Here is a 26,917-nt window from a genome sequence, read left to right as displayed (position 1 = left end):
ATGACAAGATTACATTAATGAAACAACATTTATCACATTTGATATGAAATGAGAAGCACATCAAGGTTCATGTCAGATTTTTTTATAGTAAATTTCCACATAAACATAGCAAAAATAATGTTTCAAAATAGTGTATTTTCAGGTTTCACTCTAGCAATCACACACACAAGTTGTGTGTGTGTGTGTGTGTGTGTGCCCATTTGTGGGTGGGGGTACTTGAAATTTTAATTAAAATATGTATCACAGAAATTTTTTTCTCAACATTAAGTGGTAAAAATGAGATTTTGCTGATCTACCCAAGACACTTTGCTGCCATGATAGTGTATACACTAGCACGACATGGTTTAGAAGGGTTGTCATGATCACTTCTACTTACTTAGCCATGATAGTCATGCCATCTTGATATTTATTTTCATCTTCTAAAATCACCCAGGTGTTTTCTTGATCAAGGTATGCTAGTAAGTCTTCTGATTTGGTACGAATAAAGAGCTGCCTCAATGCATCCCCTGCTGACCTGTGGGTGGCAAAATTAACAGCTTATAAGTACTGAGATAGTAATGTTAGTTTTTAAAAGAGCGTTTTCCTTCACTGTGGTCAAAGTACTTTTCAATTAGAACCCCAGGCATGGTTCTAATGTAGTCCTTTATACTTTCTCAACTCCATTGGGGGCATACAATCCATCGCAGCCTCTATATGTGCATAGGACACATTGCAACGTCTATCCTACCAGGTCACAAATTAATGTGGAACATGATTGACTATGGCACACTTGTGGTTCAAATTTTACCAAAGGAATTTAACCACTCAAAGAAATGACAGTGACAAGGTTCGGACCTGCAATGTACAGATTGCAAGCCAGCCATTCTGGCTCAATGTTAATAGACATCAAAAAGACAGATCACACACACATTCCATTCAATTTCCTGTACACTTTAACTAGCTAAGTAAACTTTGGAGATAAACTTGGAAACCAATACTAGTAATCGACATCTGTGTAAACACTTTTTGTACGTTCTATTCTTGAAACCATTTCTAAAATGCATCAATACCTTGCCGGGTTGATATTCACATGAACTCTGATAGAGGGCGCTTTCTTGTCTTTGCTTGATTTGATATCCCTCCTGTCATCAGCTGACACTTTTGGTGCCTTGGTACCAGCCATACATCCTGCATAAACTAGTAATGCTGAAAAGAGTCTATGGAAGTATATATTGACAGCTTCCTCTGTCTCTTCTACTTTGAATACTTCAGACAATGCACTTACAGCCTGTAGAAAACGAGGAAATAGTATCAATTCAACTAAATATACTTAATGTGAAATGCACCTCAGAAATAACATGTTTAAACTTTTACTGTTACTTTGTTCAAGGAAACTCTGACTCATTCTTAGTTAAAATCATGGGAAAAAATCTGGGGTCACCGCACAAATTTAGAGGTCAACATGTTATCAAAATTAAGCCATTTTAGAATCCAATATGGCCACCTAATAATACTGTGTTAACTCTGTGGGAAAATAAACGAATGAATTTGTCAACTTCTATGATTTCTTCCTAATGGACTAGTCGCAAGCTTTCATATGGCAAACTTTGGACAGATTTTAAAAACTTTGATTTCAAGTGAAATTCATCCCCAAGGCACATTTTACCTTAAAATCATTTATTTCTCAACAGCAAGATTGTAGTCTTTGACTAAAGAAAAAAAATTATGTCCAAACTGCATATGATAATACTGCTCAGATCATATGTCATTATCACCTAGACACCTGTAGGAATTTTACATTACTACCAACTAATGAAATTGCATTTTGACAAGTATTTTCTGAATATAAATTTTTTTACACCAAATATTGCATTATATAAGATCAGGTGGGTCATCTGGCCTTGACTACTTACTGTTAGTGAAAGAGGAGTTGCTGATCTGGATAAAGTTTTCTGTGTCTTCTGATCAATTTTCTCATCATATGGAATACTCTGGCTCAAAATATCCAGAATTTGGTCAAAGATATTACCTATCAATTGAGAATCCTTTGATAAGATCTTCCAACAATCTACAACATGACTGAAATAAAACAAGAAAAATGTGGGATTAGTCCCAAGTTGATGAGAACATGTAAATTTATAACACTACAGTGAAAGTTGTTGACCTGTGGCAAATATTGAATGCATGAATGAAATTTATTTTCAAATATTACAGTCATGTGTGCAGATGTACTCTTGACAAGCCAAGACAGACTTGGTCAATGATGATTCACAATGATTTTTCAAGTAGGAAGCCATGCTAAAATTGTTTTATAAATTAAAAAATACAAAAATAAATACAAATCCTCATCCATATGGCCACTTATAACTTATCTTGTATGTTTACATTACTTTGTTAAATGTGTCCCTATTTCATCGTGTCAGTGCAGTAAGGTCATATCTGCCTATACAATTACATAGCAGATAAGACCTTACTGCACTGATGCAACTGTACACATACATGAACTGAGCAGAGTCAAGTATATACTTACTCATCGAATGGTAGTGGAAAGTTAAGTAATGCATTAAGTATAGCTGGTAAATGATGACTTGACAATGTTCTGATAGACCTTAGAGTACCAGTCCTTGTCTGGGGATACTGGATTTTCATTAATTTCTCATGTAATGCATCTATAATTTCAGGAATCTAGGAGGAAAACACAAATTTGGAAAATTGTCTTTCTTTATGATTGTTTTTTGTCGTTGGGAATACAACAAGCAAAACAAAAACATGTTATGTGCATTAAGACATTAGATTGACAGTAAGACATATGTAACGTTTTGGTATGCAAAATAAATGAATATATATGAAAACACCCATACATACATACATACACACGCACACACACACACACACACACACACACACACACACACACACACACACACACACACACACACACACACACACACAAGGTGAAGTAACAGTGTACACTTACATCTGAGTGGAACTCATGACCCCTTGCCTTGAATACACTGTTGAGCACAACGCATGCACCACTGGAGCTATGAGAATGAAAGTCTAACAAACCATCAAACAAGAGAAATAAGAAGTTTTTCAGTTGATCAGCTGGGATCTTCTTTGCTATAACCTAGAGAGAGAAAACAACAGCATATTATTTAATATGAAGACTGTTCATACATTCATTCAATTGAATCTAATATGATCTAAATAATTAATAAGTATGATTGAAATAAATTGTATTTCAAAACTTGACAAGATAATCATTTTATATTGTTTTCTTCCTATCACCTCAGCTTTATGAACTACAATATTTATCCCATACTTTGAGTTAAATGGCCTTCAAGTATTTATAATTACACCATGTTATTTCATCAACTGCCGTACTGAGCCACATTAGTGCCGGCCCTGGATGCTGTCACTGTACCCTTTTGGGCTCTTGTACAGACATTCTTCCCTTGCAATGGTTGAAACCTGGGTGTATAGTTTTACAAATATTTATATTGTAAATAGCTTTTATCCACTACTGTCAGCTTGTCACACTGCTTATGTTGGTGTACACATAATGGGGAGAGTGAGACTGGGCATTAAACAGAAACTTAAAAAAAAAAAAGCACTGGGCCCTTGCCTGAGTGAAAGTGCTAACATTGCTCAGTATGATAACATACATACAGGATTATTATATGTGTATTTTGGTCACACATCGTGATCTTATAGCTACAGCAAGCCAGTGGACTGTGAGAAAGTGTAAACATTGTCAAGGATGTCAGTCAATATTATGACTTCTTAGAACTGTTGATAAATAGATTACCTTTGATAGATCACTAACAACACTAAATAAGATATTTGGATCTCCTTTATTTACTCTCTCTTTCAGTACTGGTAATGCATCAACCATTTGGTCCTTGTGGTCAGCAGGGTAGCCTGTCAGAAACCACAATATACATTAAATGTTATCATTGTCTCTCAAGTTTGCATTTGCAGGCGTGTTCAGGCAGAATTCAAAACCTGCTAGCCCCAACACCCAGGCCCTAAGTTTGCATTTTCAGTCATGTCCCAGAGTTGCAACTTGATTATTTGCATTGATAGAGGTAAAATTCATCACTTTGATGAGTGCATATGTAGACTATTGAATCCTATTTTCTGACCAAATGTTAACTTTTGACCCCTAATTTTGAAGCCTTTGTAGAGTTTGTATCCGTACTTTAAATCTACCACAGTATATTTGTACTGATTATGCAGCAAAATACAACATCCTCTCCCCTTCATATACAATACACTGAGGATCTGTACATGTCATCCTCGGACAAATTTAAGTATGACTGTAACCATATTGATGTGGATAACATCTGAAATTGTTTGGAGTATGCTTACCTTCATATCTATGTGCAATCTTAAATACAAGCTGCGTACTGTCCATAGCATTCTCTCTAACAGACAGTACAGGATCTGTACACCTTGGAACAAGTCTGGCTAACATTGTACTCATGTTACTAAATGAAGACAAACTCTGAAAACAAAACAAAACACAAGATTTAATTCTTTGGTACCTGTAGTAGCTATTAGCAGTTCCCCTCATAGTAGCTGGTCAAAGTAGAACAAGAAGGTTGATGTATTCTGAACTTTGCCAATAGTAAGGCATGTGTAGCAAGTGGAGTGGGAATCATTTAGATTTAGATTTAGATTTACTTGGCAAAAGAATATAGTAAAAAATACATTTAAAGTACTGGCAAGGATAACACAAGAAAGTAATTAACACTTATTTACATTGTGGTCCTTGATTTCAAAAATTCAAAATGGATATGGGAGGGAAATCAAAGCTGAAAGCTACATCTCATACAGCAGTTATAATGAGAGACAGCAGACTGAGATTATGATATATCTATTTACAATAAAGGCTATAAACATTAAATTGCAATATCCTACCAGTCCCTGTGGATCCATGTTTTCCCAAAAACATTTCAATGACATTAAGACGGTTGCCATGGCACGTTCCCTTTCATGGTTATTAATAGAATACATCCATGGCTCTAGATGCTGTGTACATAGAAAACAAAAAAACAACAATTATCAGTTATCATTTTCTCTCAAAAACAAACTAGACACATTTAATCATAAATACTCACTGACACTTCAAACATCTTGTTGACAAGTTTTTCAGGAGTTTGAATTGTCAGATGAAGAATAACCTGTGATTTTATAATTTATGTATTCAATCTCTTGATTGTCCATTGAATAGCTACGTTCAACCCAGTCAAATATTACAACATTAGTCTGGTAATCCAGCCTTTGGTTTACTACGATAGGTGCAACCTAAATCTATTGTTCTCTTCAATGTGGTAGATTATGCAAGAAAGTGAGTGGTTCCTCTGTTGTACGATTCTAATCACCATGTGATCGATATAGTGTAAACATTGGAAGTACTAAAGCAGTACACTGCAAGTTCATGAAAACTCTGAGATGCCTCTCTACTGAGACTATAATTAAACCAACACCCATTCAATAGCTTATCACTGTTGTATCAACATGTTGCAACAATAGTTTTAGTGTGTGTCTATCTTAGTAAACTGAAGGCTCACCTACCAGAGTTGTATACCATTATACAATAATATATACAACATGTTTTACAAGAAACACTGACACCATTAATAGTAACATGCTAGATTACCTTAAATACACTATGAATACCACTGGGTGTACAATCCTTGACCAATATTTCAGTTAACAATGCATGAAGACTTTCAAATGTTAAACTACAGATTTCGTCATGTTCTTTCACTTCCTCATATGTTTCTTCTTTTCCTTTTGAGGTATGTAACTGTTCAGGAAGGTTGTACAAACTGTCTGTACTGATTTTCACTAACTCAAACACCTCGGCTTCTGACAGCTCAGGGTCCAGTTTACTAGGAATGTTGTTAAAGAAAATTTGTTTTGTATGGTTTGAAAGACAGTCATGTGTTAAATGTAAATACAGGTCAGAGTCCAAACAGCAGTGTCTTATCTCTGAAGAGAATGGATGCAGATCAACAGTAGTGAACTCTGAATATTTTAAAGGACTTATGTTTGTATCAATTCAAAGTAAAATGTTACCTCAGAAATAACATGAGGGCTAAGTAGCTCTGTTACATATTCAGGGATAACACAGAAATGACTAGAGGCTGTATACACTTGTTGCTTAGTTATAGTAAACACAGAAATTACAAGTATTAGATAGCTCAGTACCCCTGTTACTTATTTAGTGAGAAAAAAGAAATTACAAGAAGGTGCAGGACAGTCTGCTCCATACACACTCAATATAAAAGGATACACAAGTCTTGCACATGCTGTCATGGCCAGGGATCTTGTCTCAGTGCTTAGATCTCTCACACTCTCTGCCTTCATGTATGTTTGCATGTGATTCAGTAAATCAGATCTCTTTTTAAAGGCATGGGAATGACCCAGGTGTTCAGAATGCAATGCCTTGGCTATCAAACCAACACAGCGAATCAAATTCTGCTTCACTGCAGTTTCCTAAAAGACAAAACATACAGTTAGGATTTCTGTTTGTACATAAGGAAATATTCAATAAGTAAACTTAAATATGCCAAATTCACGTTATCAGAAAGACAAAAGATTTCAGAGTTTGGCCACTAGGAGTGCTGTTCTGAAGTAGCTATTGGACAAAGTGAGGGCTATGGCAGTAGAGTATTACAGCCTTCTTTGCATAGAGTTCAATGACAAAAACTTGGTTGCATTCTCAACCTGTCAAAACACTGTACTAACTTTGTTCTAATGGCTACAGTTATTTTAGCCACATTTTGTTGACATGTCATACTGCCATGTCATTTCAGCCCTCACTTAACCTCGTGTGGTATCTGTTTGTGACATTCCTTTTGAAAATGACTCAGACTGCAATGCGAGTAACCAAACATGGCATAATCAATTTGAGCTATGCTATGAGGAAAGGGTTGTCTGTCAAATATACTGAGAGGGTGCTTGTCTCACTCCATGACTCCATGGCTCACTTTACGTATACTGTGCTGGGGAAGACAAATACTACATATTTTACAATGAACTACATGCATCACTACACGGAATACCTAACTTTTATTTAAAAATAAACCACAAGAATTTGCTGTAAAAATGTAAAGAAATATATTCAACTTGGCAGAATGAAATTAAATGGGTGCAAAATATTTAGCCACAGACCACAGTGATACATTGTAATTTTCACAGATAAACGACATCTACATTAGGAAAATTCAATGCTATTACATGCATAGAGAGAACAAGCACATCTAATGGGGAGGGATCCCTTGTGAATTCACATTGTTAAAAAAAACTTTGGATGCTAACTGAGATAAAATGCAATGGTTTCATACACTTTTACTTACCAGTGCAGAGTTGGCATTGATATGAACAAAGGTGAAAGTAGCATATGACTATGAGACTTACTAGAAAACTTCTGTTAATTGTATCACAATTACAATAACAATTAAAACAGTCAACAACACTTTAACAGAAGCTGCCTTGCGAGTTTTGTACATCACTTCCGTTACGTTCAAACTGATGCCAATTCCATTGTGATGAATGAAAGTGAATGAAACCAACACATTTTATATCATGACATCAAAGTTGTTCTTAAATATAGTGAATTCATAAGGTAGGCTTTTTCCTTTAGTAATGAAAGTATAGCCTTGCTCTAATTGGTGGCCACTTACTTGATACTAGAATCCCCATTATTGAAAAAAAAACAGGAAAGACACAGAAACTTAGAAAATATTGCTATGACTGTGTTTAGTCGAGATCATTGAGATTGGGATTGTTACAAAACTCTAAACATTGAGATTTAAAATAAAATACATGAATCAGAACCTGTGAAAATTATAACTTTGATAGGATGTAAAAAAACCTTCTTGTCATATGACTGACTAAACTTATCACCCACACTGAAGTAAAAACTGAAGTTCTGGCTATTATCTGTCAAACCAAATAATATTTAATAAGTATTATTTCCTAAATTTATAATATTACACTTCTCAGAGTTAAATAAAAGTCTTGAGATAGAGTTTCACACAATATGAAAATGAGTCAAATTCATCAATCACTTGAAAACATTCCTCCTAAGTTGGTTTGATCCTGTGGGGTGGGGGTGGGTGTCATCCATTTGATGGTGGAACAGGATTACAGACTCACCTCAACAGTTGGTTTGACCCTGTGGGGTGAGGTGGGGTGGGGTGAGGGTGGGGGTGGGGTGGGACTCATCCATTTGATGGTGGAACAGGATTACACAGACTCACCTTAACATTGGCAAAGTGTGGGTTGATATTTCTTAGTATAGTACCTTCCACTCTAGATGCTATAAGATCTGGTGGTGCATACAGTGTAACATAACCATAGCATAACATAACTGTACTCTTGATTTTCTCTATGTCAGCATCAGATTTGTCCTGTCAAAACACAAACCATAGCACTTCATTTTGCAGCATTTCTGAATTCACAGTGAAAATAATTTTAGGCTAATCACTTTGCCTTCTTCAACTCTTGGTTTAATGATCTAGACTTGTCATTGACTGAAGTAGGATTTCGTTGTTGTATGCCTTGGCTATCACTTCATAGTTGGCCTCATCTTTCAGATGTACAATATTTGTTGTCAACACTGCAAGATTTTTTGGTCTATATTGTACTTGACAAAGTCAAGGACTTATGGGAGGAGGATTGGACCTTCAGATACACAGGACCCTCTATCTACTGATACAAAAGGTATTGTTTGGTCAAAGTCATTGGACAGAGAGCTAGGACTGACAGCTAACAGGAAAACTGCTGTACATGATCTGTGTCCTTTACCAAGCGATACAGAGAGAGTATAATCATAGGAGGACACATGTCTAAGGAATGACATGAAATAGTAGAATACATCTTCACTCAACCGTTGTAAAACAGAAGCAATGTGGCTGGGTAAATGGAGGCATAGACAGGATGAGCCTTTTGACTTCAAATGGTCTAAAACGCCAATAAAAATTGTCGGAATATTCTTTTCCTACAACACTTCACTTGCATATTCGGAAAATATATCGGCCCCGCTTAAGTCTATGCATCGTTTACTCAACCTGTGGAACTCTAGAGGGCTAACTTTGATTGGTAAGATTCAAATCATAAAGTCACTTATCATCCCAAAGTTTCTGTATATTTTTAATCTCATCCAAGTCAAGAAAAGGGATATTAAGATTTTAAATAGTCATATTCACCGTTTCATATGGAAAGGTCCGGATAGAATTAGTAGAAACACATTGATTGGTGATATTAATGAAGGGGGGTTAGGTATGATTGATATTTTTGCTTTGTACAAGGCCTTCAGAGTAACTTGGCTAAGTAGATACCATGTTGATGATTTCAAACACCCATGGAAATTAATATTAGACTTCTTTCTGAGGCCTATTGGTGGTAAGCTTATTTTGCGATGTAATTATAATGTCAATTTATTGCCAGTTGTACTTCCAAGTTTCTTTAAAGAAAGCCTTGTGTGTTGGAGTGAAATCAATTATATTTCTAATCTCCCTACAGAACACCAAGTTATCTGGAACAATTCAGAAATTCTCGTGAATCATAAGTCTGTATTTAACCAGTTTTTATACGGAATAGGAATTGTATTTGTTGCTGATATTTTTAACGAAGAAAATAAGTTGAAAGGCTGGGAGGAACTCTCTCGTCTAGGGTGTAATCACAATAATCTTTTATGTTGGTACGGTATTTTGCATTCGATTCCGACTCAATGGAAAAAGGGCAAGGCAGAGGTTGTAAGGCCAGAGATACCAATTGGTTTTCTTAATTGTGGCAAACTAACACGTCTTAATGAATGCAAAACTAGGCATATCAGGAAAAGATTGACATCAGATTACTTTATCCCCCCAAAGGCTAAAATTTATTTTGCAAGTTTTCTTGACATCCAAAACGATGAGTGGTCAAAAATCTTTACCTTGCCTTTTTGGACGACGATGAATTCAAAGCTCCAAGAATTTCAGTTTAAAATTTTACATAATATACTCTATACAAATTATGTGTTATGTCGTATGAATCCCCCGAGAGTCAACAGTAGCTACTGTACATTTTGCAATATGGAGGTTGAAACCCTTGTTCATTTGTTTGTTAAATGTGAATGTGTTGTTGTAATTTGGAAAAGCTTTCTTCTCTTGTGGGGGAAAGCTATTAATTCACCATTGACATTGTCTACTAAGCAGATACTTCTTGGTGACCCATCATTCAACATACTGTTCAACCATCTTATTTTGATTGTCAAAAAAACAGTCTATGATTGCAAAATTAGGAAAGCTATTCCTTCATTCAATCTTGTCAAAGTAAATGTCAGAATCGCTAGAGAGACAGAGATTTTTATAGCGAAGAGGAAAAATAAGCTAGAAATTTGCTCGAACAAGTGGGACAATCTAAGAATCGAGTGATACTTCTGCATTATAGGATTCCTATCACTTTATAGCATTTTATAGCAATTTATACCGTGCAATGTAACCCTTTCTCCTTTTCTTTTCCTTCCTTTTTGTTGTTACTATATTCTTTTGGAAAATAAAAAAATAATATAAAAAAAAAGAAAAAAAAAGAATACATCTTTACACGACCATCAAGTGATACAGCGATAGTAGAATAGGAGCACAAACGTTTAGGACTGCAAACAGCAGTATACATGTAAACCTCTACATGATCAGCACCCTCTGTCATATGATACACAAAACACGAAAAAAGGTGTGACTACCACTATGGAATGGAAGAATACACCTACACATGATTAGCACCCTCTACAGTTCAATTATGTAAAGGTATCCCAGTAAATTAATTATTCTAATTATTACGAGAACTGATAAACAATGACCTCATCTCAGACACTTGGTTAAAAAGACTATCAACATATCCAAGTATGGTCTCAGACAGTGACAAATGTTTAAATCATTGGTCATTTATCAGTATACGTTCTACTCAAAAGTTTATGTTTCAGAACAAATTATAAAAAGTTACTGTTCTAAAGTTTGGCTTCATTTACTTTGAATAACACAAACAGTCTGTGGTAATTCTTCTTTTGTATGAAATATAGTGGACTGCACTCTAACTTCTTCGTGGTATTTTGAAAACAGACAGTTTGAGTTACAATGTTACCTTGGTAATAAAGCCCAGGAATCCAGAACCCTTCTTAACCATGTCTTGTTTACTGACTGTCTCCAGTTTATGAAGGGCAGCATCTAGATGAGATGACGCACAGAATCCTAGTCCAATGGCACAACCCTGAAATAGTAATATAGTAAAATAGTAAGGGGGTGATGTGAAACCACGACAAGGTTTCACTGACTGGAACACATACACAGTACTTTCTTATCATAATCATTAGCAATACAGTCAACATACTGTTTTCCAATAGTAAAATAGTAAGGAGGTGGTGATGTAAAACCACGACAAGGTGTCTAATGATTGGAACACACACACAGTACTTTCTTATCATAATCATTAGCAGTACAGGCAACCTGCATTTACCTTGCTATCAAATTGACTAGCATGACCTTTGACCTGACTTACCTCTCTCTCAAATTGACTAGGATGTTTGACAGTTGAAAACAGCACATCAAGTAACTTCTTTACCAAGTCCTTCTTTGTAGATTTCCTCATCACAACACCCATGCTTTTATAAAGGAAATTCTGGAAGAGTAAAAAAAACAGATGCAATGCTGATCACTGTAGCAGAGGACTTTTCAACTTTCAAGAATCCAAACAAAATTGCTCAGAGAATTGACAGTTTAACAATGACCTCATCTCAGACACTTGGTTAGAAAGACTATCAACATATCCAAGTATGGTCTCAGACAGTGACAAACGTTTAAATCATTGGTCATTTATCAGTGTATGTTCTACTTTAACCGTACTATGTTTCAAAACAAAGAATGAACAGTTTTTTTTTCCAAACTAACAAAATCAGTCAAAATATAACATGAATATTTATTAATGTTTGGATTGCCCATCCCTTTTGTACAGATGTCTGTGTTTACATAGGAATGATGTTACTTCTTTATTTCACATAACTTTGTACACAACTGCTGCAAACCTTGAATGCAGTGGCAAAAGATAAATACAACTTGTAACACCTACGTTACTTCATGGTGTCAGTCACACTCATTTATGATATTCTCAAGTATAGAATAATACTGTTTAAATAAACTGAGTAAGTGGCCTTTCTAATTTAGTCAATTTGTAAACAGGGTTGGCAAGCTGACTAAATGTTAACTGATTACAGAATGACAATAGTGTCACAATTGTAATTAAGCTTGGCGCATGATCATCTTTTCTGACATCTTCTATCTTACTCCCTTTGAACTGTTAACAATGTTTACAGATTGATTACATTTAAATCATTACATAATTTTACACCTGATATAAATACCACAAACAATTCTGGCAAACATCGAAATTGCTAAATACTCATAAATAACTGCTTTCCATACATCACGTTACGATTGTACACTAACCACACTTCCATTGTCAAAACTCTACATTGTGTAGTTACCTTTTCATCTGGTTGACTAGTATACAGGGATACTTGATCTGCCAAAGCTTCTCCTAACTCACCAATCCAATCCTCATCTTCAACCTCATCTAGTGTTTTAGAAACCAGCTGTTCAAAGTAAACAACATTCAAGTTTATCACCATGGTAATTTTTTACAGACAATCCATGTCTCCATTGATATAGTCAGTGTGTAGTAATAATAATATTATCCATCTATATTTTAACCCTTTCATGACTGGAGATGAGTTTTAAATAATTTTGGGACCCAATTTATATGAATATTTTCATAGTTATAATAATATTACTTCATTACGAAATAACATTTCTTTAATTCCAGTCTAAAATGAAGTTGATATATGCCAAAAACTTACATAAAAACAAGAATTTTGTTCAAATAATTTTGGCGGCAAAGTTTTCAGTACTGAATGGGTTAACAGCACATCAGCTTGTCTCACAAGAAGTTCCGTGATGGCTGCCCTTCACGAAACGTGTAAATGAGGAAAATCCTCTATTATTTTTTAAAAATTTGGATGTAGTAAGCATTATTACCTTAAGTAATAAATCTTCCCATGATTTCTGAGACCACTTCTCGTCATCATCCAAGTTTTCTACAAGATATGGCATAAATGAAATAGAATCATGGTAATGTACATCACTTCAACAGATTCAAATATGACTTGGGTGTTGACAATCTTCACACATCAATTCTTAATTCTACAAACTTGCAAAGTGACACAAACATTATTATATCTTCCTTTGATTTCTAAAGTTATTGATTTGAAATTGTCAAATTTTGTTTGTTAAAATACATGTTAGGTCTACAGTTCGTTTCTTGTATAAAATCATTTACCTTCTAAGTACGTCATCAACTTTGGAATGACACTGTCCCACAACTCCACTAGACTTTCATGTAAATTAGGAGATAATGACTGCATTGCTTTTAATATATTCATTCCTCTCTTGCGTCCATTCATTGGTCGTCCTACCATGACCTGACAAAGAGAAACATAAGTACTTAGTTTCACACATAATGTACTGTGTGAAAGTGATATGTAGTCATCATATGGGTAGATTTCATTCCTGTATCTATTTCAGTCAATGTTCTACTATGGTAAATGTAACTAAACAAAAACTGACTATTTGTATTGAATCGCCTATGTGTGCATACGTACACACCGCCATCTAGTGGTGAACAACAACCATCATCAGTTTGTCCTGAGGAAGGCAAGTGTCACATTGCCAAAACGTAGACATGATGAAAAGTTATTTGGTTGTGTACATGTATCAACGAACATTATGTAATTCTAGTGTTGGAACAAAAAATCTGAGAATCTCTGACTAAATAATTACAAATTTCAGGTTCACTTACTTTTTTTTACATTATATGAAATGTACATGTGTATTTCACTATAGATACTACACTAGGAAATACAATTATTATAATTTTTAATGCCTGAAATGTATTTATCATATATTGATATCTTTGTAAGAATTAATCTGAAAACTGGTAATGATTTCTGAAGTCATCTGGAAACTGAAGTCTGGAGGCATCTGTCCTTGAATTCTGGAATTAGTCCACAAATTCTCAATCTATCTATCAATGTCAAAATCTGTGTATTATCACTTTTGTCAATCACAATGACATGAGGTTGTCCCTACTGCCATCAACTTCCCTTTCTCTGATGAAAACATGACAATTCTAACATCATCATCACATAGTAACTAACTCTTACCATCAGCCTTGCAATGATAGCAGTAGGTCTAGGTAAATTAGCCAAGGTTTCAAAATCAAGTTGATAACTGTCGTCATTTGCTTCACGTTTCTTGTTAGCAAGGTGAGCTATACTATGACATAAGGCACTCATAGCAGGTGTGTACTGGACAGGTAGTAGGCACTCCAACAAGAACGGCCACAAAACCTGTTACATACACAATGGAAAACATACATTCTTTAGAAGTTTTTTATCAACTTTTAACTTTCTACTACTTCAAGATTCATGAGTTTCTATAGCTTTGAACATGTTTATCAGGTCACTTAAGTATAGCAAGTAAGTTTGGTGTGCTTTTTGAGACTAGATCTATCACAATACTCTACTAGTATCCATACTTGTCGCTAGAGGGCGCTATACAACATTACATGTGCAAGATCAAAGCCCATGCATTTTACAAGGTATGATACCCATTCGCTCAATGGATGTATCTTTTAGTATACAAATCTAGTTTTTGTTTGTTACACTCTCCTAATTTTGTGTAAGGACTGTAGTCAACACAACTGCTAGGTGAAAAAAAAAAACCATCAAGTTCATGTTGAACTTACATTTTCCATGATTTCAACTGTGGTGGTCACCAGTTGTAGTATATTATCACACATTGTTTTCAGGGCTTCATTGCTTACAAACTCAGGGTCATTTGAACGCTTTGTCTGAAATTGAAGAGTGAACATTCAAATTATACTTCGAAGGCAAAATTGGAAAATATAAATAAGCTAAATTATATGAAAACAAACAAAAATTCACCAACTATACAACATTCAGTTAATTTTGTTGGTATACCTAATAATGACCCAGATCATTTTACATGCTGTGTTTTGCATTGACTGATAATGACCTCATCTCAGACACTTGGTTAAAAAGAATATCAACATATCCAAGTATGGTCTCAGACAGTGATAAGCATTTAAATCATTGGTCATTATCTATCATCAGTTCAAATTCTTTCCTCCTAAAATTTAGTAAAAAATCAATACAGTGCTGGAAATAGTGAAGTCCAAAACTTGTATAAACATTTGTTGAGCTCATGAGGATTTGACATCATTACATTCCTCACCATTAGAGCACAAAATATTTCATGAAAACTGGTGACTAGAACATGGTGTAAAAATTGAGAAAATCAAATGGGAAATTGCTGGGATGGCTATTGTAAGATACATGCACTATGTTGGTAATTTCCTCAATAATATCAAGTAACCATGACAACTGCAAAGTAACTCCCAATTGTCCAACTTACATGAGTCTCTACTGGCAGGGAACACTGTCTAACAATAAATTCAACCATTAATTCTCCACCTTCTAATTCCAAATAGCTGTGATTGGCCATGGCAATGATCACCTGACTGAATATCTTTTTCACCTGTTAATACACACACACATAATATTCAATGAGTTATTGTTAGAGGAAATTTTTTTCAATTTGTCATATTGCTTGTAGAAGAACTGCAAGAATTCCTGTAGTTCCCTTGTCTAGTTTCCAATAGTCAAAATAGAAGCACTTTTATTTTGCAATATATTCTCATTATTTTTTCTACAGTTCAAAACATTTTAATAACATTCTTTATTTATACTAGATAGTTCTTTAAGTATATAAACACTTATCTCTCAAGAGATCCAGTGAGGGCCATCCCTCATGGGTTCAGTGATTTCTCTCCATAGTGATCTGTCCATTCTTTACTTTTTAGAACACTACATATATGTGTATTTTCTTTTCTCCTTACTATTCTAGCTAGTATCGAGACAAATCGTGGAAGTCAATTCTTCCTTACTTAAAACATAAAGTATGAATAAATTCAGCCTTTTACATAACAGATCAAAATAACACATTGCATTAACACAATCCCGTGTAAATAAATGCAAGACCAAATGTATTGGATACTTCTACACTTCTTCACTAACACATTCTCTATGTTCATTTTACATACTAAAACACTAATAAAACTATCCATACCTTGTTGTTTGTTTCAGGTAGTATAATCTTCATTCCGGTGACAATTAATTCCTTCTTTCCCTCCATCAAAGAATCTGGGAAAAGTTGAGACATTGAAATTTGACAATTTGTGCAAAAATACTTGATGAGAGTGCAAACTTGTATGAACGTTTTAATTTCAATTTAACAGCAGGTAAACATTTTAAACATGCTGTATACATTGTACTTTTAAACTTTTATATACTTCTTAAAGTTCTGATTTCAGCCAGAAGATACTCATGACGTATTCAATCAATAAATTGAAGTGTTATTTCTTTGCCTATCTTATACTTTCTACAGTCTGGGAGAACAAGATTCAAGTATTGAAAGCTTAATGGATAAAAAGACATGACATTGACTCACCTTGTGAGTTGATGAGATGTTTGAATATTGACAGAGTTCCTATTCTCACTTTATCATTAGCAGTTTCCAACTTTTGTAGTAAATATGTAATGACTTTATCACAGAATGATTCTGAGAGTACAGCAAAACAACGTAGCAACTCATTGTGGTTCTTCACAGTCATAGGATTACCATAGTCTGGTGGTATGCACACCTGTAACAAAGTGTAGTAAAGTGGTGAAACAATGTATGCTATCGTCTGTCATAGGATTACCATAGTCTGGTGGTATGCACACCTGTAACAAAGTGTAGTAAAGTGGTGAAACAATGTATACTATCGTCTGTCATAGGACTACCATAGTCTGGTGGTATGCACACCTGTAACAAAGTGTAGTAAAGTGGTGAAACAATGTATACTATCGTCTGTCATAGGACTACCATAGTCTGGTGGTATGCACACCTGTAACAAAGTGTAGTAAAGTGGTGAAACAATGTATACTATCGTCTGTCATAGGACTACCATAGTCTGGTGGTATGCACACCTGTAACAAAGTGTAGTAAAGTGGTGAAACAATGTATACTATCGTCTGTCATAGGACTACCATAGTCTGGTGGTATGCACACCTGTAACAAAGTGTAGTAAAGTGGTGAAACAATGTATACTATCGTCTGTCATAGGACTACCATAGTCTGGTGGTATGCACACCTGTAACAAAGTGTAGTAAAGTGGTGAAACAATGTATACTATCGTCTGTCATAGGACTACCATAGTCTGGTGGTATGCACACCTGTAACAAAGTGTAGTAAAGTGGTGAAACAATGTATACTATCGTCTGTCATAGGATTACCATAGTCTGGTGGTATGCACACCTGTAACAAAGTGTAGTAAAGTGGTGAAACAATGTATACTATCGTCTGTCATAGGACTACCATAGTCTGGTGGTATGCACACCTGTAACAAAGTGTAGTAAAGTGGTGAAACAATGTATGCTATCGTCTGGTGGTATGAACACCTGTAACAAAGTGTGTTAAAAGTTTATTCAGTTTTACTTTCAAAATGTAAAGCATTTAATATTTTATATCGTTACCATGAGGACTTCTGCATATTTTGTTTTCCCATAGGACTGGGAACTGGACCCCCCCCCCCCCCCCCCCCCTTTAATTTCTTAATGCTATAAATCCAGTGCAAGGACTGAGTTTGGGGTGACTTAGATTAGCCAGAGATACTTTGTATGTATTGTATGTAAAAGTGCAGCAAGCTACATGATACTTTACACATTGTTTCACATATTTTTCATATTTACATTTTGTTCTAAATCCAGCCCTACCCAGGGTATTATATTTCAAGAAATTCAAGGTAAGACTACAGTGTATGTCTTTTGGATTGCTTGCTTACCTGTGGATGCAGAGCATTCAATAGGATTTCTAGATGTGGTTCCAGTATAGTACTTTTATCAGCCACTGATGCTGTTAATACATTACAAAGACCCTGTAAAAATATAAATACTCTTAACATTAGATTAATCAGCTTATCATACTGCCACCTAGTGGTCAGCTTTAACTATAAAGGCATTTGTATCACTGATGAGGATCATTGACTAAGACAGATCATATTGCCACCTAGTGGTCAGCTGCAACTATATGGAATTTGTCATTCTGATGAGGGTCATTGACCAAGACAGAACTTTGAACTGCTTGTGCGTTATAACCCTTGTAAAACATTGGATTACCTAATCAATATGTTATTATGACAGTGTCAGTATAAATGTATCTTCACATTTCAAGTGAAAGAAAGTGTAGTAACGTGGTGAATTAAAAGTATTTCATGCACTATGCTAAAAATGTTGTCATTTTTTGTATTCTACAGAGATGTCTCAGGTCACTTCCTATATGTTTTTTCATTCATAAGAACTAGCTAATCTAGAGTGAAAACTGGGAAGTGAGACAGAAACTGACTCGCACTGAATACTTAGAAACTAAACTATAATCAAAACTTACAGTTTGTTGATTCTAAACATGTGATAGTTTGTTTTATAGAGCAATATCTCTGGTCACTTCCTATACTTCTGTATTTTCCTCAGAAATGACCAATAGTGAGTGAAAATAGGGAGCTGATGACAGAAACGTGGTCTCATGCTAAACACTTGAACACCAAAAAAGTTGTAAATCAAAAATTACAACTCATTCGTTCATTCTGAAAGTGTTACAGTTTGTCTTGTACAGTGATGTATCTAATTACTTCCTTTACTTCTGTACTTTCCTCAGAATTAGCTAATAGTGAATACAAACAGAACCACACTGAATACTTGAAAACCAAAGCCCAAACATTCTAAATTTGGCAACTATTAGCTATGTACCGTTATCAGTGTTTGCAATCAATCAATTCTTACTGAACTCACCTCTGTGATATGAAATGGTTCTGTATGTCTTCTGTACAAAGCTAGAATTCCTGGTACAAGTTTAGCCAACTGTTCTTCTAACTTCTCACTTGTCATCAGATGAGTCATTTGACCAACAGCATCAACAATAGCAAGTCTCAGCTGGTAAAGGAAGGCAAATATTAAATCATGAAAGTGGCACAAGCTCAATTTTCAGCTTTTTACGCTGGTTATCAACGCTGATCACACATAACATGGTTTAACTGATCCAATGTAATGTTAATGTCCATCTATGCCTTCAGTGGCACTAAAAATCATCTGTATGTATGTATGTATGTATGTATGTATGTATGTATGTATGTATGTATGTATGTATGTGTGTATGTATGTATATGTATGTATGTATGTATGTATGTATGTATGTATGTATGTATGTATGTATGTATGTATATGTGTATGTATGTATGTATGTATGTATGTATGTATGTGTGTGTGTATGTATGTATGTATGTATGTATGTGTATGTGTATGTATGTATGTATGTATGTATGTGTATGTGTATGTATGTATGTATGTATGTATGTATGTATGTATGTATGTATGTATGTATGTATGTATGTATGTATGTATGTATGTATGTATGTATGTATGTATATGTGTATGTGTATGAATATATACATAAAAATGAAAGAAGACAAGTCAAAATTATGTCAATGACTAAAGAATACCTACCCTAGGTTCACTAGATCTCAACCATACATTAAACAGTACATCATATGCTGAGAAGATTTCAGATGAATAGCTATCCTTCCTGACTGATGGATCAGGTGCTTTATCAATATTAGCCACATAGTCTAAAACTGCTTCACAGAACCTACCCAATGCTATAAGTGAAGTGAATAAGAAAGAGCAATGTTGGATTGTTCCTGCATAATTCTGGAAACATAATCAGGTGATTGAAACACAATGTTGTAACTGAGCATTATCCCATATTATCGATATCGTCCCATATACTAGGGGTCATAGGTGGCCAAGTGGTTAAACCACTTGCCTCTTACCACTGTGGTCAGGGTTTGAACCCATTCAGGGTTTGATTAAATTTACCACACTGTAAATAAGAAGAGTGTCATTCAGTTTGGCTCTACCGACTAATGCAGGTTTTCCCTGGGTACTCCGGTTTCCTCCTGCATTAACACTTAACCCATGAGGGATGGCCCTCACTGGACTTCTTGGGAGACAAGTGTTTATATACTTAAAGAACTATCCTGTATAACTAAAAGATTATTGTTATTATAGTGTATAACAGGACTTAGGAATGATGGGCCACAAAAGTCACTTCACTATCAGTCTATCTAAATACAATTTTGACAAACGATAATGTTTACAGCCCATTTCTTGTCTCTTTTTTTTTTCATGAAAATTTTCATGAACATTAGACATGACTACATGTAGCATATTTGTTTATTTTGTTTCCATAATCAGTAAACAAAAAATACTGAATTTCTAATGTCTGGTGTTTCCTTCTAGTGAGAGGAAGCTGTTTAGGGACAGTACCAGAGGTAGACCTCTTGTTTTTTAGTAATGGAGGGGGGGGGGGGGGGTACTGACCTGAGGCTATGACATTCTCATTATTCAAGCAAGAAAGATTCTCATCAGATTTCAAGTAATTGAAGTATACAGAATATATGAACCAATCTATTCAAAGCATGTCGCATTTATAATTTTATGGGCATAATCATATATTCATCACATAGTTTTGTCCCTGGACACCTGGAAATGTATCTGAGCCAAGTTGTAAATCATTGGGAGAGTACACTTGGGAAAACATTGTAATGGAAAGAAGTGTCATATCTTATGATTTTTATATGATTGGTAGTGGAACAAAGATTGTAATATCCTGATAATTAATATGACTTTAAGTAGAATGTCACATGGTAAACTGACAAAGTTCTACATATGGTATTGTCAGTTTGACTATTGCCTATAAATTTATAAGTACCAGTACATATTGGAAGTTGCAATATAATGATTTATACATATTGATGTACTTCATAGTACATGCTACGCTAATTCTGCTGTACAAGACAAGTTGGACAACACAATACAGGTACAGAAAAAACTATAATTTAATATGAACATATCCACACAGAAAAGTGTTGAGACATAATACCACATTGTAACTTTGAAAAATATAAAGAATGTGTGCCTGAGAATGTGATATAAAACACATTCTTTCCATAGTCAAAGAAAAAAACTGATAACATTTTGGTGCTACACGAGTATTGTCCTAGAAAAAGCAGAATGTGACTAGTACCCCTATGAGGTCACTATGGGTCAATATTCCATGCCATGTGATATGATCTAAGCCAATCACTGAAGGCTATATGAAAATGATGTGTTATAAAATACTATATCCTCTGACATGAAATAATGATATATATATATACTCACCAGTTGATAAAACCCATCTCATGTTGTCATGTTTGGCCATACCTAACATAGGTAACATTGTACCTAGAATGGCCTTCAGGAAAGGTACCATACCAAACACTATAATCAAATTAGTAGAAGAAAGACAGGATAAATCATACCAGGCTCAAAACTTTTTAAATCACCAATATCAGGATCACAGTATACTGAAACAAAAGCTATAGTTCCCCCACCCCCACCCCCACACGGCTATATTTTGCAAATGAACAATTTTGTTGACTGCTCTTCATGAGCCCCATCAGCAGCCTTATGATGCATAATGCAGATGTTACAGAATACACTAAATGTATCTGATTCAATATTGTCTGTTTTGTCAAGTTATTTTCTTTAGTTGTTTTCTTTTAGTACTTAAAAGTCCAAAATAAATACCAATTTCATTGCCACTTTAACAAACATTATTGTGAAAATCTAAAAAAAAAAAAAGTCAAAAAGTCCATGACCCATAAAATAACTAGGAACTAAATAATAAAAATGTACAGACTGAAAAGGTTTACTTTACTTTAATAAGTTATTTATTTTGCTCAAATAATATCAAGGTTCATGAAACCTGAAGAAAGGTCATTGACATACAGTGGCTGGTTTATTCTTACAAGAACTGTATGAAATCCAGGTAGACATGTCTGGGGGTAACTCTAACTGTATCAATTTACATATTGGCAACTTGCCAAGTTCTAAATGTTCAGAATTTAACCAACCCTGGGTGGTTAAGTTTACAGCTAAATGTCTGGGTTTCTATGTTTCTAAGTATTTCTACAAACATGATGGGGTTGAGGTTGCTGAACTCAGGGTGAGTTTGTCAGGGCTAGCTAGCTATGAATGGCTTCTTTGATTTGTTTTATAGCTCTACCTGCTAATGACATCTCACCCTGAGGTACATAGTAAATGTACAAGATACAGAGAAGTGTTGGCATAAAAAAAACCCCACAGATCGAAGGTTGAGTTGAACTGGAGATTGAACATCTGTACTATGCTGGATCATGCCTTGCTGATAACAGATCATTATTGCCATGCGACAAGTAACGGTTCCAAATGCAAATTAATCACATTTTTTTTTCTGCTAAGTTTTTAGATTGTTGTGTATATTACCCTTGATATTGCTAAATGTTAACATACAAAATTGTCAATGGAATCTAATATGTTTTAACAAAAATACAAATGAGAGTGCACCTGGTTGACACTTTACATCTAGCAACCACTGACCTGATTCCAAAGAACTGCTGTACATTTAACACTGAAACATGATAATAAATCTACTTATCGTGAAAAATTTCAATTTTCAGGTTTTAACTGATGCCAATTAGGCCATTGTATATTGATCATAGGAACAGTGTGCCCTCTAAGCCAATTTGACACGCCACTGACGCACACAATTTCAAGTGACACACCAAAATTTAGTGTTCTCTTATCTCTTACTATGTGGTGACTAACACGAAATCCCAGTTTTTCTCATTTTGACTCACAACAACAAAATTGGCTGTGATTAGAGGGCACACTGCATAGGAATATGGCAACACACCTGGTTATTGTCAACATTTCTGACTTTCAGTTACCTAATTCAATAAAGTCACTGTATTATTTAACAAAGAAACTGTCTGACTTACCATTAGCTGATGCCAAGTTTGCCATTGTCTGTACAACAAAGAAATGAGGCAGTGCTCCAGGTTGAAATTTCTTGTCCATTTCAGCCATGACATCATTACAATAGTTACATCCCAATGCTACAAGGAGATTACTGGCTGCTGTCTGCCACTCTGGGACAACTTCCTAAACATAGAAAATAACAATATTGAAATTACATATGCTATCACATTCACATATACAGCCCATTTCAAGTTAGCGTTCACCAACTCTGTTTGACACGACCACACTGACACAAATAGGAAACTGCATATTCTATTTCTACACTAAGATAGCAAAGATTCCAATTCCTTGCTGCATTTTGTCTATTATAAAATAAAAACATTTAAACATGCTGCAACTAGATGCAGAAATGCAGACAGCAACGTTTTTGACGTCTGCATTTTTATCTACATGGTGGCATGTTAGTTCATTTCATTTTGACAAAATGATGCAAGAAACTGTATTCATTTAAGTTTGTGAAGCATGTGCAGTTTTTTATTTCTTTCTGCATGGCTGTATCAAACAATGGTGAATGGCAACTTGAAACGAGTTGTACTATTTCCATATCTCATACTGATCTGATAACAGTTAATCTCAAGTTACTATTGATAAAGCATATACTTCTTTTGATTTCTTTTCATGTTTCGGTTTTACTTTTAAAATCTGTGGTAGAGTTAAGTTAGTGCCCTAGACAAATTTGTTGTCTGAAAACAGCCCCCAGATAAAGGATGGAAGAAGAAATAGCTTGATATAGTATAAAATATACACGCAAAATAAAGTAAAATCAGTCACAAATAATATATTGTTAAAGAGTCTTTTTTGTCATCATTCTTTATCCAAAAGCAACTAAAAAGGCATTCAAATTGAACTCAGAACAAATAGATGGTTTTATTCCTAGCTAGTGGCCAGAATGAGGAACATCCAACCAACATGGCCCAACGCATCCACAACGATGACAAAGTATGATATGTTTATGTGCATTGTATTGTTAAATGTAGTACCTTTGAGTTTGTCATTTCTTCTGAAGCCAGTTTGATGAGATCTACAGCTAGTGGTGCTTTAATCTTGCCAATACTCTCCCTTACAACTCTCTCCATAGTGTTCAAAATGACCACACGGTGACCCTGTTGTAACTGTGATAGATCAACAAAACTTAACATAAACATGATAAAGCTATATCAAATGGTTATAAATATCTCCCTAAGAACTCTCTCCATGGTGTTCAAAATCACAGTTGTAACTGGAATTGATCAACAAATCTTACATCAATGTGTCAAGTCTTACAAATATTTTTTTCCCCACAGCATATGCGTACATTCACAATAAGTCAAAGTTCGAAATATATGTATTATGACACACAGTGCCAAGATGATTACATCAATCCATCTATTAAAGCCCATGTACCTGTAACTAGTGTGACATACTTGTGTATTTTATATGCTGTTTGGCTCACTGAAGTGTATACATGTATGTTCACCTAGTGATCAAACCCAGTCAACATCCCTCACTTTTCCATTTGTTGGCAACCCTGTAGTCAGGTCTGTAGTGATTAAGTAGTGTTTAACATATAGACATAAAGTCAGTGTACACAATACTACTATTTGAAGTATTTTTTCATAAACAAAAATTAACTGAAATGATAAAAATAGGTCTTTAAGTGTTATTTAATAACAAGTAATAATAATAGTAATAACTGTCTTAACTTGACTTTATTCCCAGATACAAAATAATACAAGTCTGTAAAGAGCGCATGACTACATATAAATAAATGGATCGAAAAAATAGTTTGTCTGCCAATTAATCTAGTCCAACTACAACTACATGTAATAATAATCAGAATACAAGTATATGAGACCATACAACAAAAGTAGGATAAGCATTTGATAGGCAGTATAAATCATAAACACAGTCATTTTTTATTGCTTTGTCTATTTTAGTATTGTATTAGACTGTAAGATATGTCGTGTTGTTCAGCCCCATGACAGCTGGTTGATAGCCTGGCACGAATGTCTCTATCTTACAGACTAGTATTGTGTTTGAGTTTTTGTAAGTGTCTCTGGGGTGATACCCTGATTACAAACATCACCTACCTTACTGTGTTTGTTGAGATAGTACTGGGCTGAACTCAGAACCATCTTGGGTTGCTTTCTACCAATCTCAAAGAGTGAGTTGCTGACAATATATCTAACCTGTCCATTCTTATCAAATGCAGCATCAATCAATGCCATACACATGGCTGAAATGAAAAACAACAAAATACAGTTTAATTTAATTTTTCAGATATTTTATTTAATGTTTTTGGTTGTAAACAAAAAACAGGTTAATATGTAAATCAGAGTCCAATATTTTTGTAATTGAAGACAGTGTTTAACTGTTACTTTTACACTTTTTAGCCCTCTTGAATTAATGCCCTGAGCACCAGGACTCTTCTCTGAAGTTAACCCTGTATTTGAATAAGGTATATTAGTGTATTTTCAATGTAAACTTTAATCATTTATAGGTATCCACACATACATGTGACCATTTTCAATCTTAAAAAAAAGAAAAGATTATAAAAATGTATTCAATAAATGAATGATCACTTAAGTTGGATGGTTAAAATGCCAATATTCAAAAGCCACTATCTTTTTGTGTAAAGTTTTTGTCACGTACTTGTACGTCTATGACAAATAATGGGACTCCATTCAAGTCACTGTCATAAAACCATGAGCTTCCTTACAACACATGCCAAGACACACCACATTTCAGAAACACTAAAATTGTGAGTCCAGGAAGCAAAACAAAGAGCTGCTGCCTACCAATATCTTGATTTACAGGTGTTAAGTGGAACTGATTAGATGGGATCACGACCTGGGACATTTACAATGGATGTGCTATCGCTGTGGCTTTCTAGGACCATTTCACCTTTCTGCTACAATAAACACATATTCTCTGTCACAATGCTCTAGCTAGCACTTTTCTCAGTGTTTTGTACACCAAACACGTCTGTTACTGCATACAATCAGACAACACATGATGTCTGTGAGTCAGTGACCCTTGTCAATATAACATTACTACATGTACAACAAGTATACTCAAAAGACTATATGTGTATCCTTTACCATGTACTTAGCTATTGTGAATTTGGAAGAATATACAAGTGACAAATCAAACTATTTGCAACTCTCATTAAATTTTCATGATGAAAGTGTATTCTTAGGCTAAGTGTCCTCTCCTGCTTCTTGTAATTGTATATGAGTTCTACAAGTTGCATTGCAATTGGCAAAAGGAGCAACAGTGTTGTTTTTTTGACCAGTGCGCATTAAATGAATACAACTTCAAGATGGATATGTATCATTGGCACCTTCCCAGATTGGAACTCAGACCCATCTCAAAATGAAATAAAGACAATTCCAACATTGGGTTGTTACAAAATTGAATGGTCTCAGATTGGCAGTAGTCCCAGATCTGGATTTTGGTGAAATTGGATTCCAAGTTTATGGTTGTGGTTGATGACTTATTTGTGTCTGCAGAAAACTGTAAAATCAAATATTTTACTTTCAAAGAAACAGATGGACTTACTCACAATTTACATGTAAATGACAAAAAAATTGTTCTGTCATTCAAGCTATACTTTTCACAAGTCTTGTTTTCTGATACGAGTTGAGATAATGTTTTCCCATTGTATTAGTATGTGATGATATACATATAGTTCACTGTGAGAAATTGAATGGTACACAAGTGTGAATTTTAACATTTTCCTTATTTTCAGTATAAAGGTATCTGTACATTATACTACGCCAGACTACAGCACTTCCAAATAATTTGTTTGCTTGGTTTTAATTTCACTTT

At 34.7% G+C, this 26,917-nt stretch overlaps 1 protein-coding gene across 1 annotated transcript in view; it reads right to left on the bottom strand.

Moving 5' to 3' along the window:
- LOC144437240 (maestro heat-like repeat-containing protein family member 1) overlaps positions 1-25,199 on the bottom strand; it is a 28,835-nt gene extending 3,636 nt beyond the window's left edge. The window contains exons 1-27 of the mRNA XM_078126142.1: positions 25,177-25,199; positions 24,088-24,219; positions 23,068-23,230; positions 21,428-21,526; positions 19,709-19,860; positions 18,998-19,138; positions 17,995-18,087; positions 16,620-16,812; positions 16,239-16,312; positions 15,525-15,647; positions 14,836-14,940; positions 13,369-13,510; positions 13,068-13,126; positions 12,518-12,625; positions 11,536-11,655; positions 11,122-11,247; positions 8,259-8,408; positions 6,287-6,489; positions 5,648-5,882; positions 4,906-5,016; positions 4,354-4,489; positions 3,791-3,903; positions 2,957-3,109; positions 2,510-2,664; positions 1,893-2,058; positions 1,050-1,267; positions 377-514 (exon numbers count right to left, since the gene is read on the bottom strand). Coding sequence (XP_077982268.1) covers positions 377-514; positions 1,050-1,267; positions 1,893-2,058; positions 2,510-2,664; positions 2,957-3,109; positions 3,791-3,903; positions 4,354-4,489; positions 4,906-5,016; positions 5,648-5,882; positions 6,287-6,489; positions 8,259-8,408; positions 11,122-11,247; positions 11,536-11,655; positions 12,518-12,625; positions 13,068-13,126; positions 13,369-13,510; positions 14,836-14,940; positions 15,525-15,647; positions 16,239-16,312; positions 16,620-16,812; positions 17,995-18,087; positions 18,998-19,138; positions 19,709-19,860; positions 21,428-21,526; positions 23,068-23,230; positions 24,088-24,183 — 3,572 coding nt within the window. The 5' untranslated portion in view covers positions 24,184-24,219; positions 25,177-25,199. The remainder of the gene's footprint in view (positions 1-376; positions 515-1,049; positions 1,268-1,892; positions 2,059-2,509; positions 2,665-2,956; positions 3,110-3,790; positions 3,904-4,353; positions 4,490-4,905; positions 5,017-5,647; positions 5,883-6,286; positions 6,490-8,258; positions 8,409-11,121; positions 11,248-11,535; positions 11,656-12,517; positions 12,626-13,067; positions 13,127-13,368; positions 13,511-14,835; positions 14,941-15,524; positions 15,648-16,238; positions 16,313-16,619; positions 16,813-17,994; positions 18,088-18,997; positions 19,139-19,708; positions 19,861-21,427; positions 21,527-23,067; positions 23,231-24,087; positions 24,220-25,176) is intronic.
- Between the last annotated feature and the right edge of the window lie 1,718 nt (positions 25,200-26,917).

This window comes from Glandiceps talaboti, chromosome 7 (assembly GCF_964340395.1).
Source record: "Glandiceps talaboti chromosome 7, keGlaTala1.1, whole genome shotgun sequence".
Lineage (NCBI taxonomy): Eukaryota > Metazoa > Hemichordata > Enteropneusta > Spengelidae > Glandiceps > Glandiceps talaboti.
The sequence above is the reverse complement of the archived record's forward strand: the minus strand, read 5'-3'. Positions and strand labels throughout refer to the sequence as shown.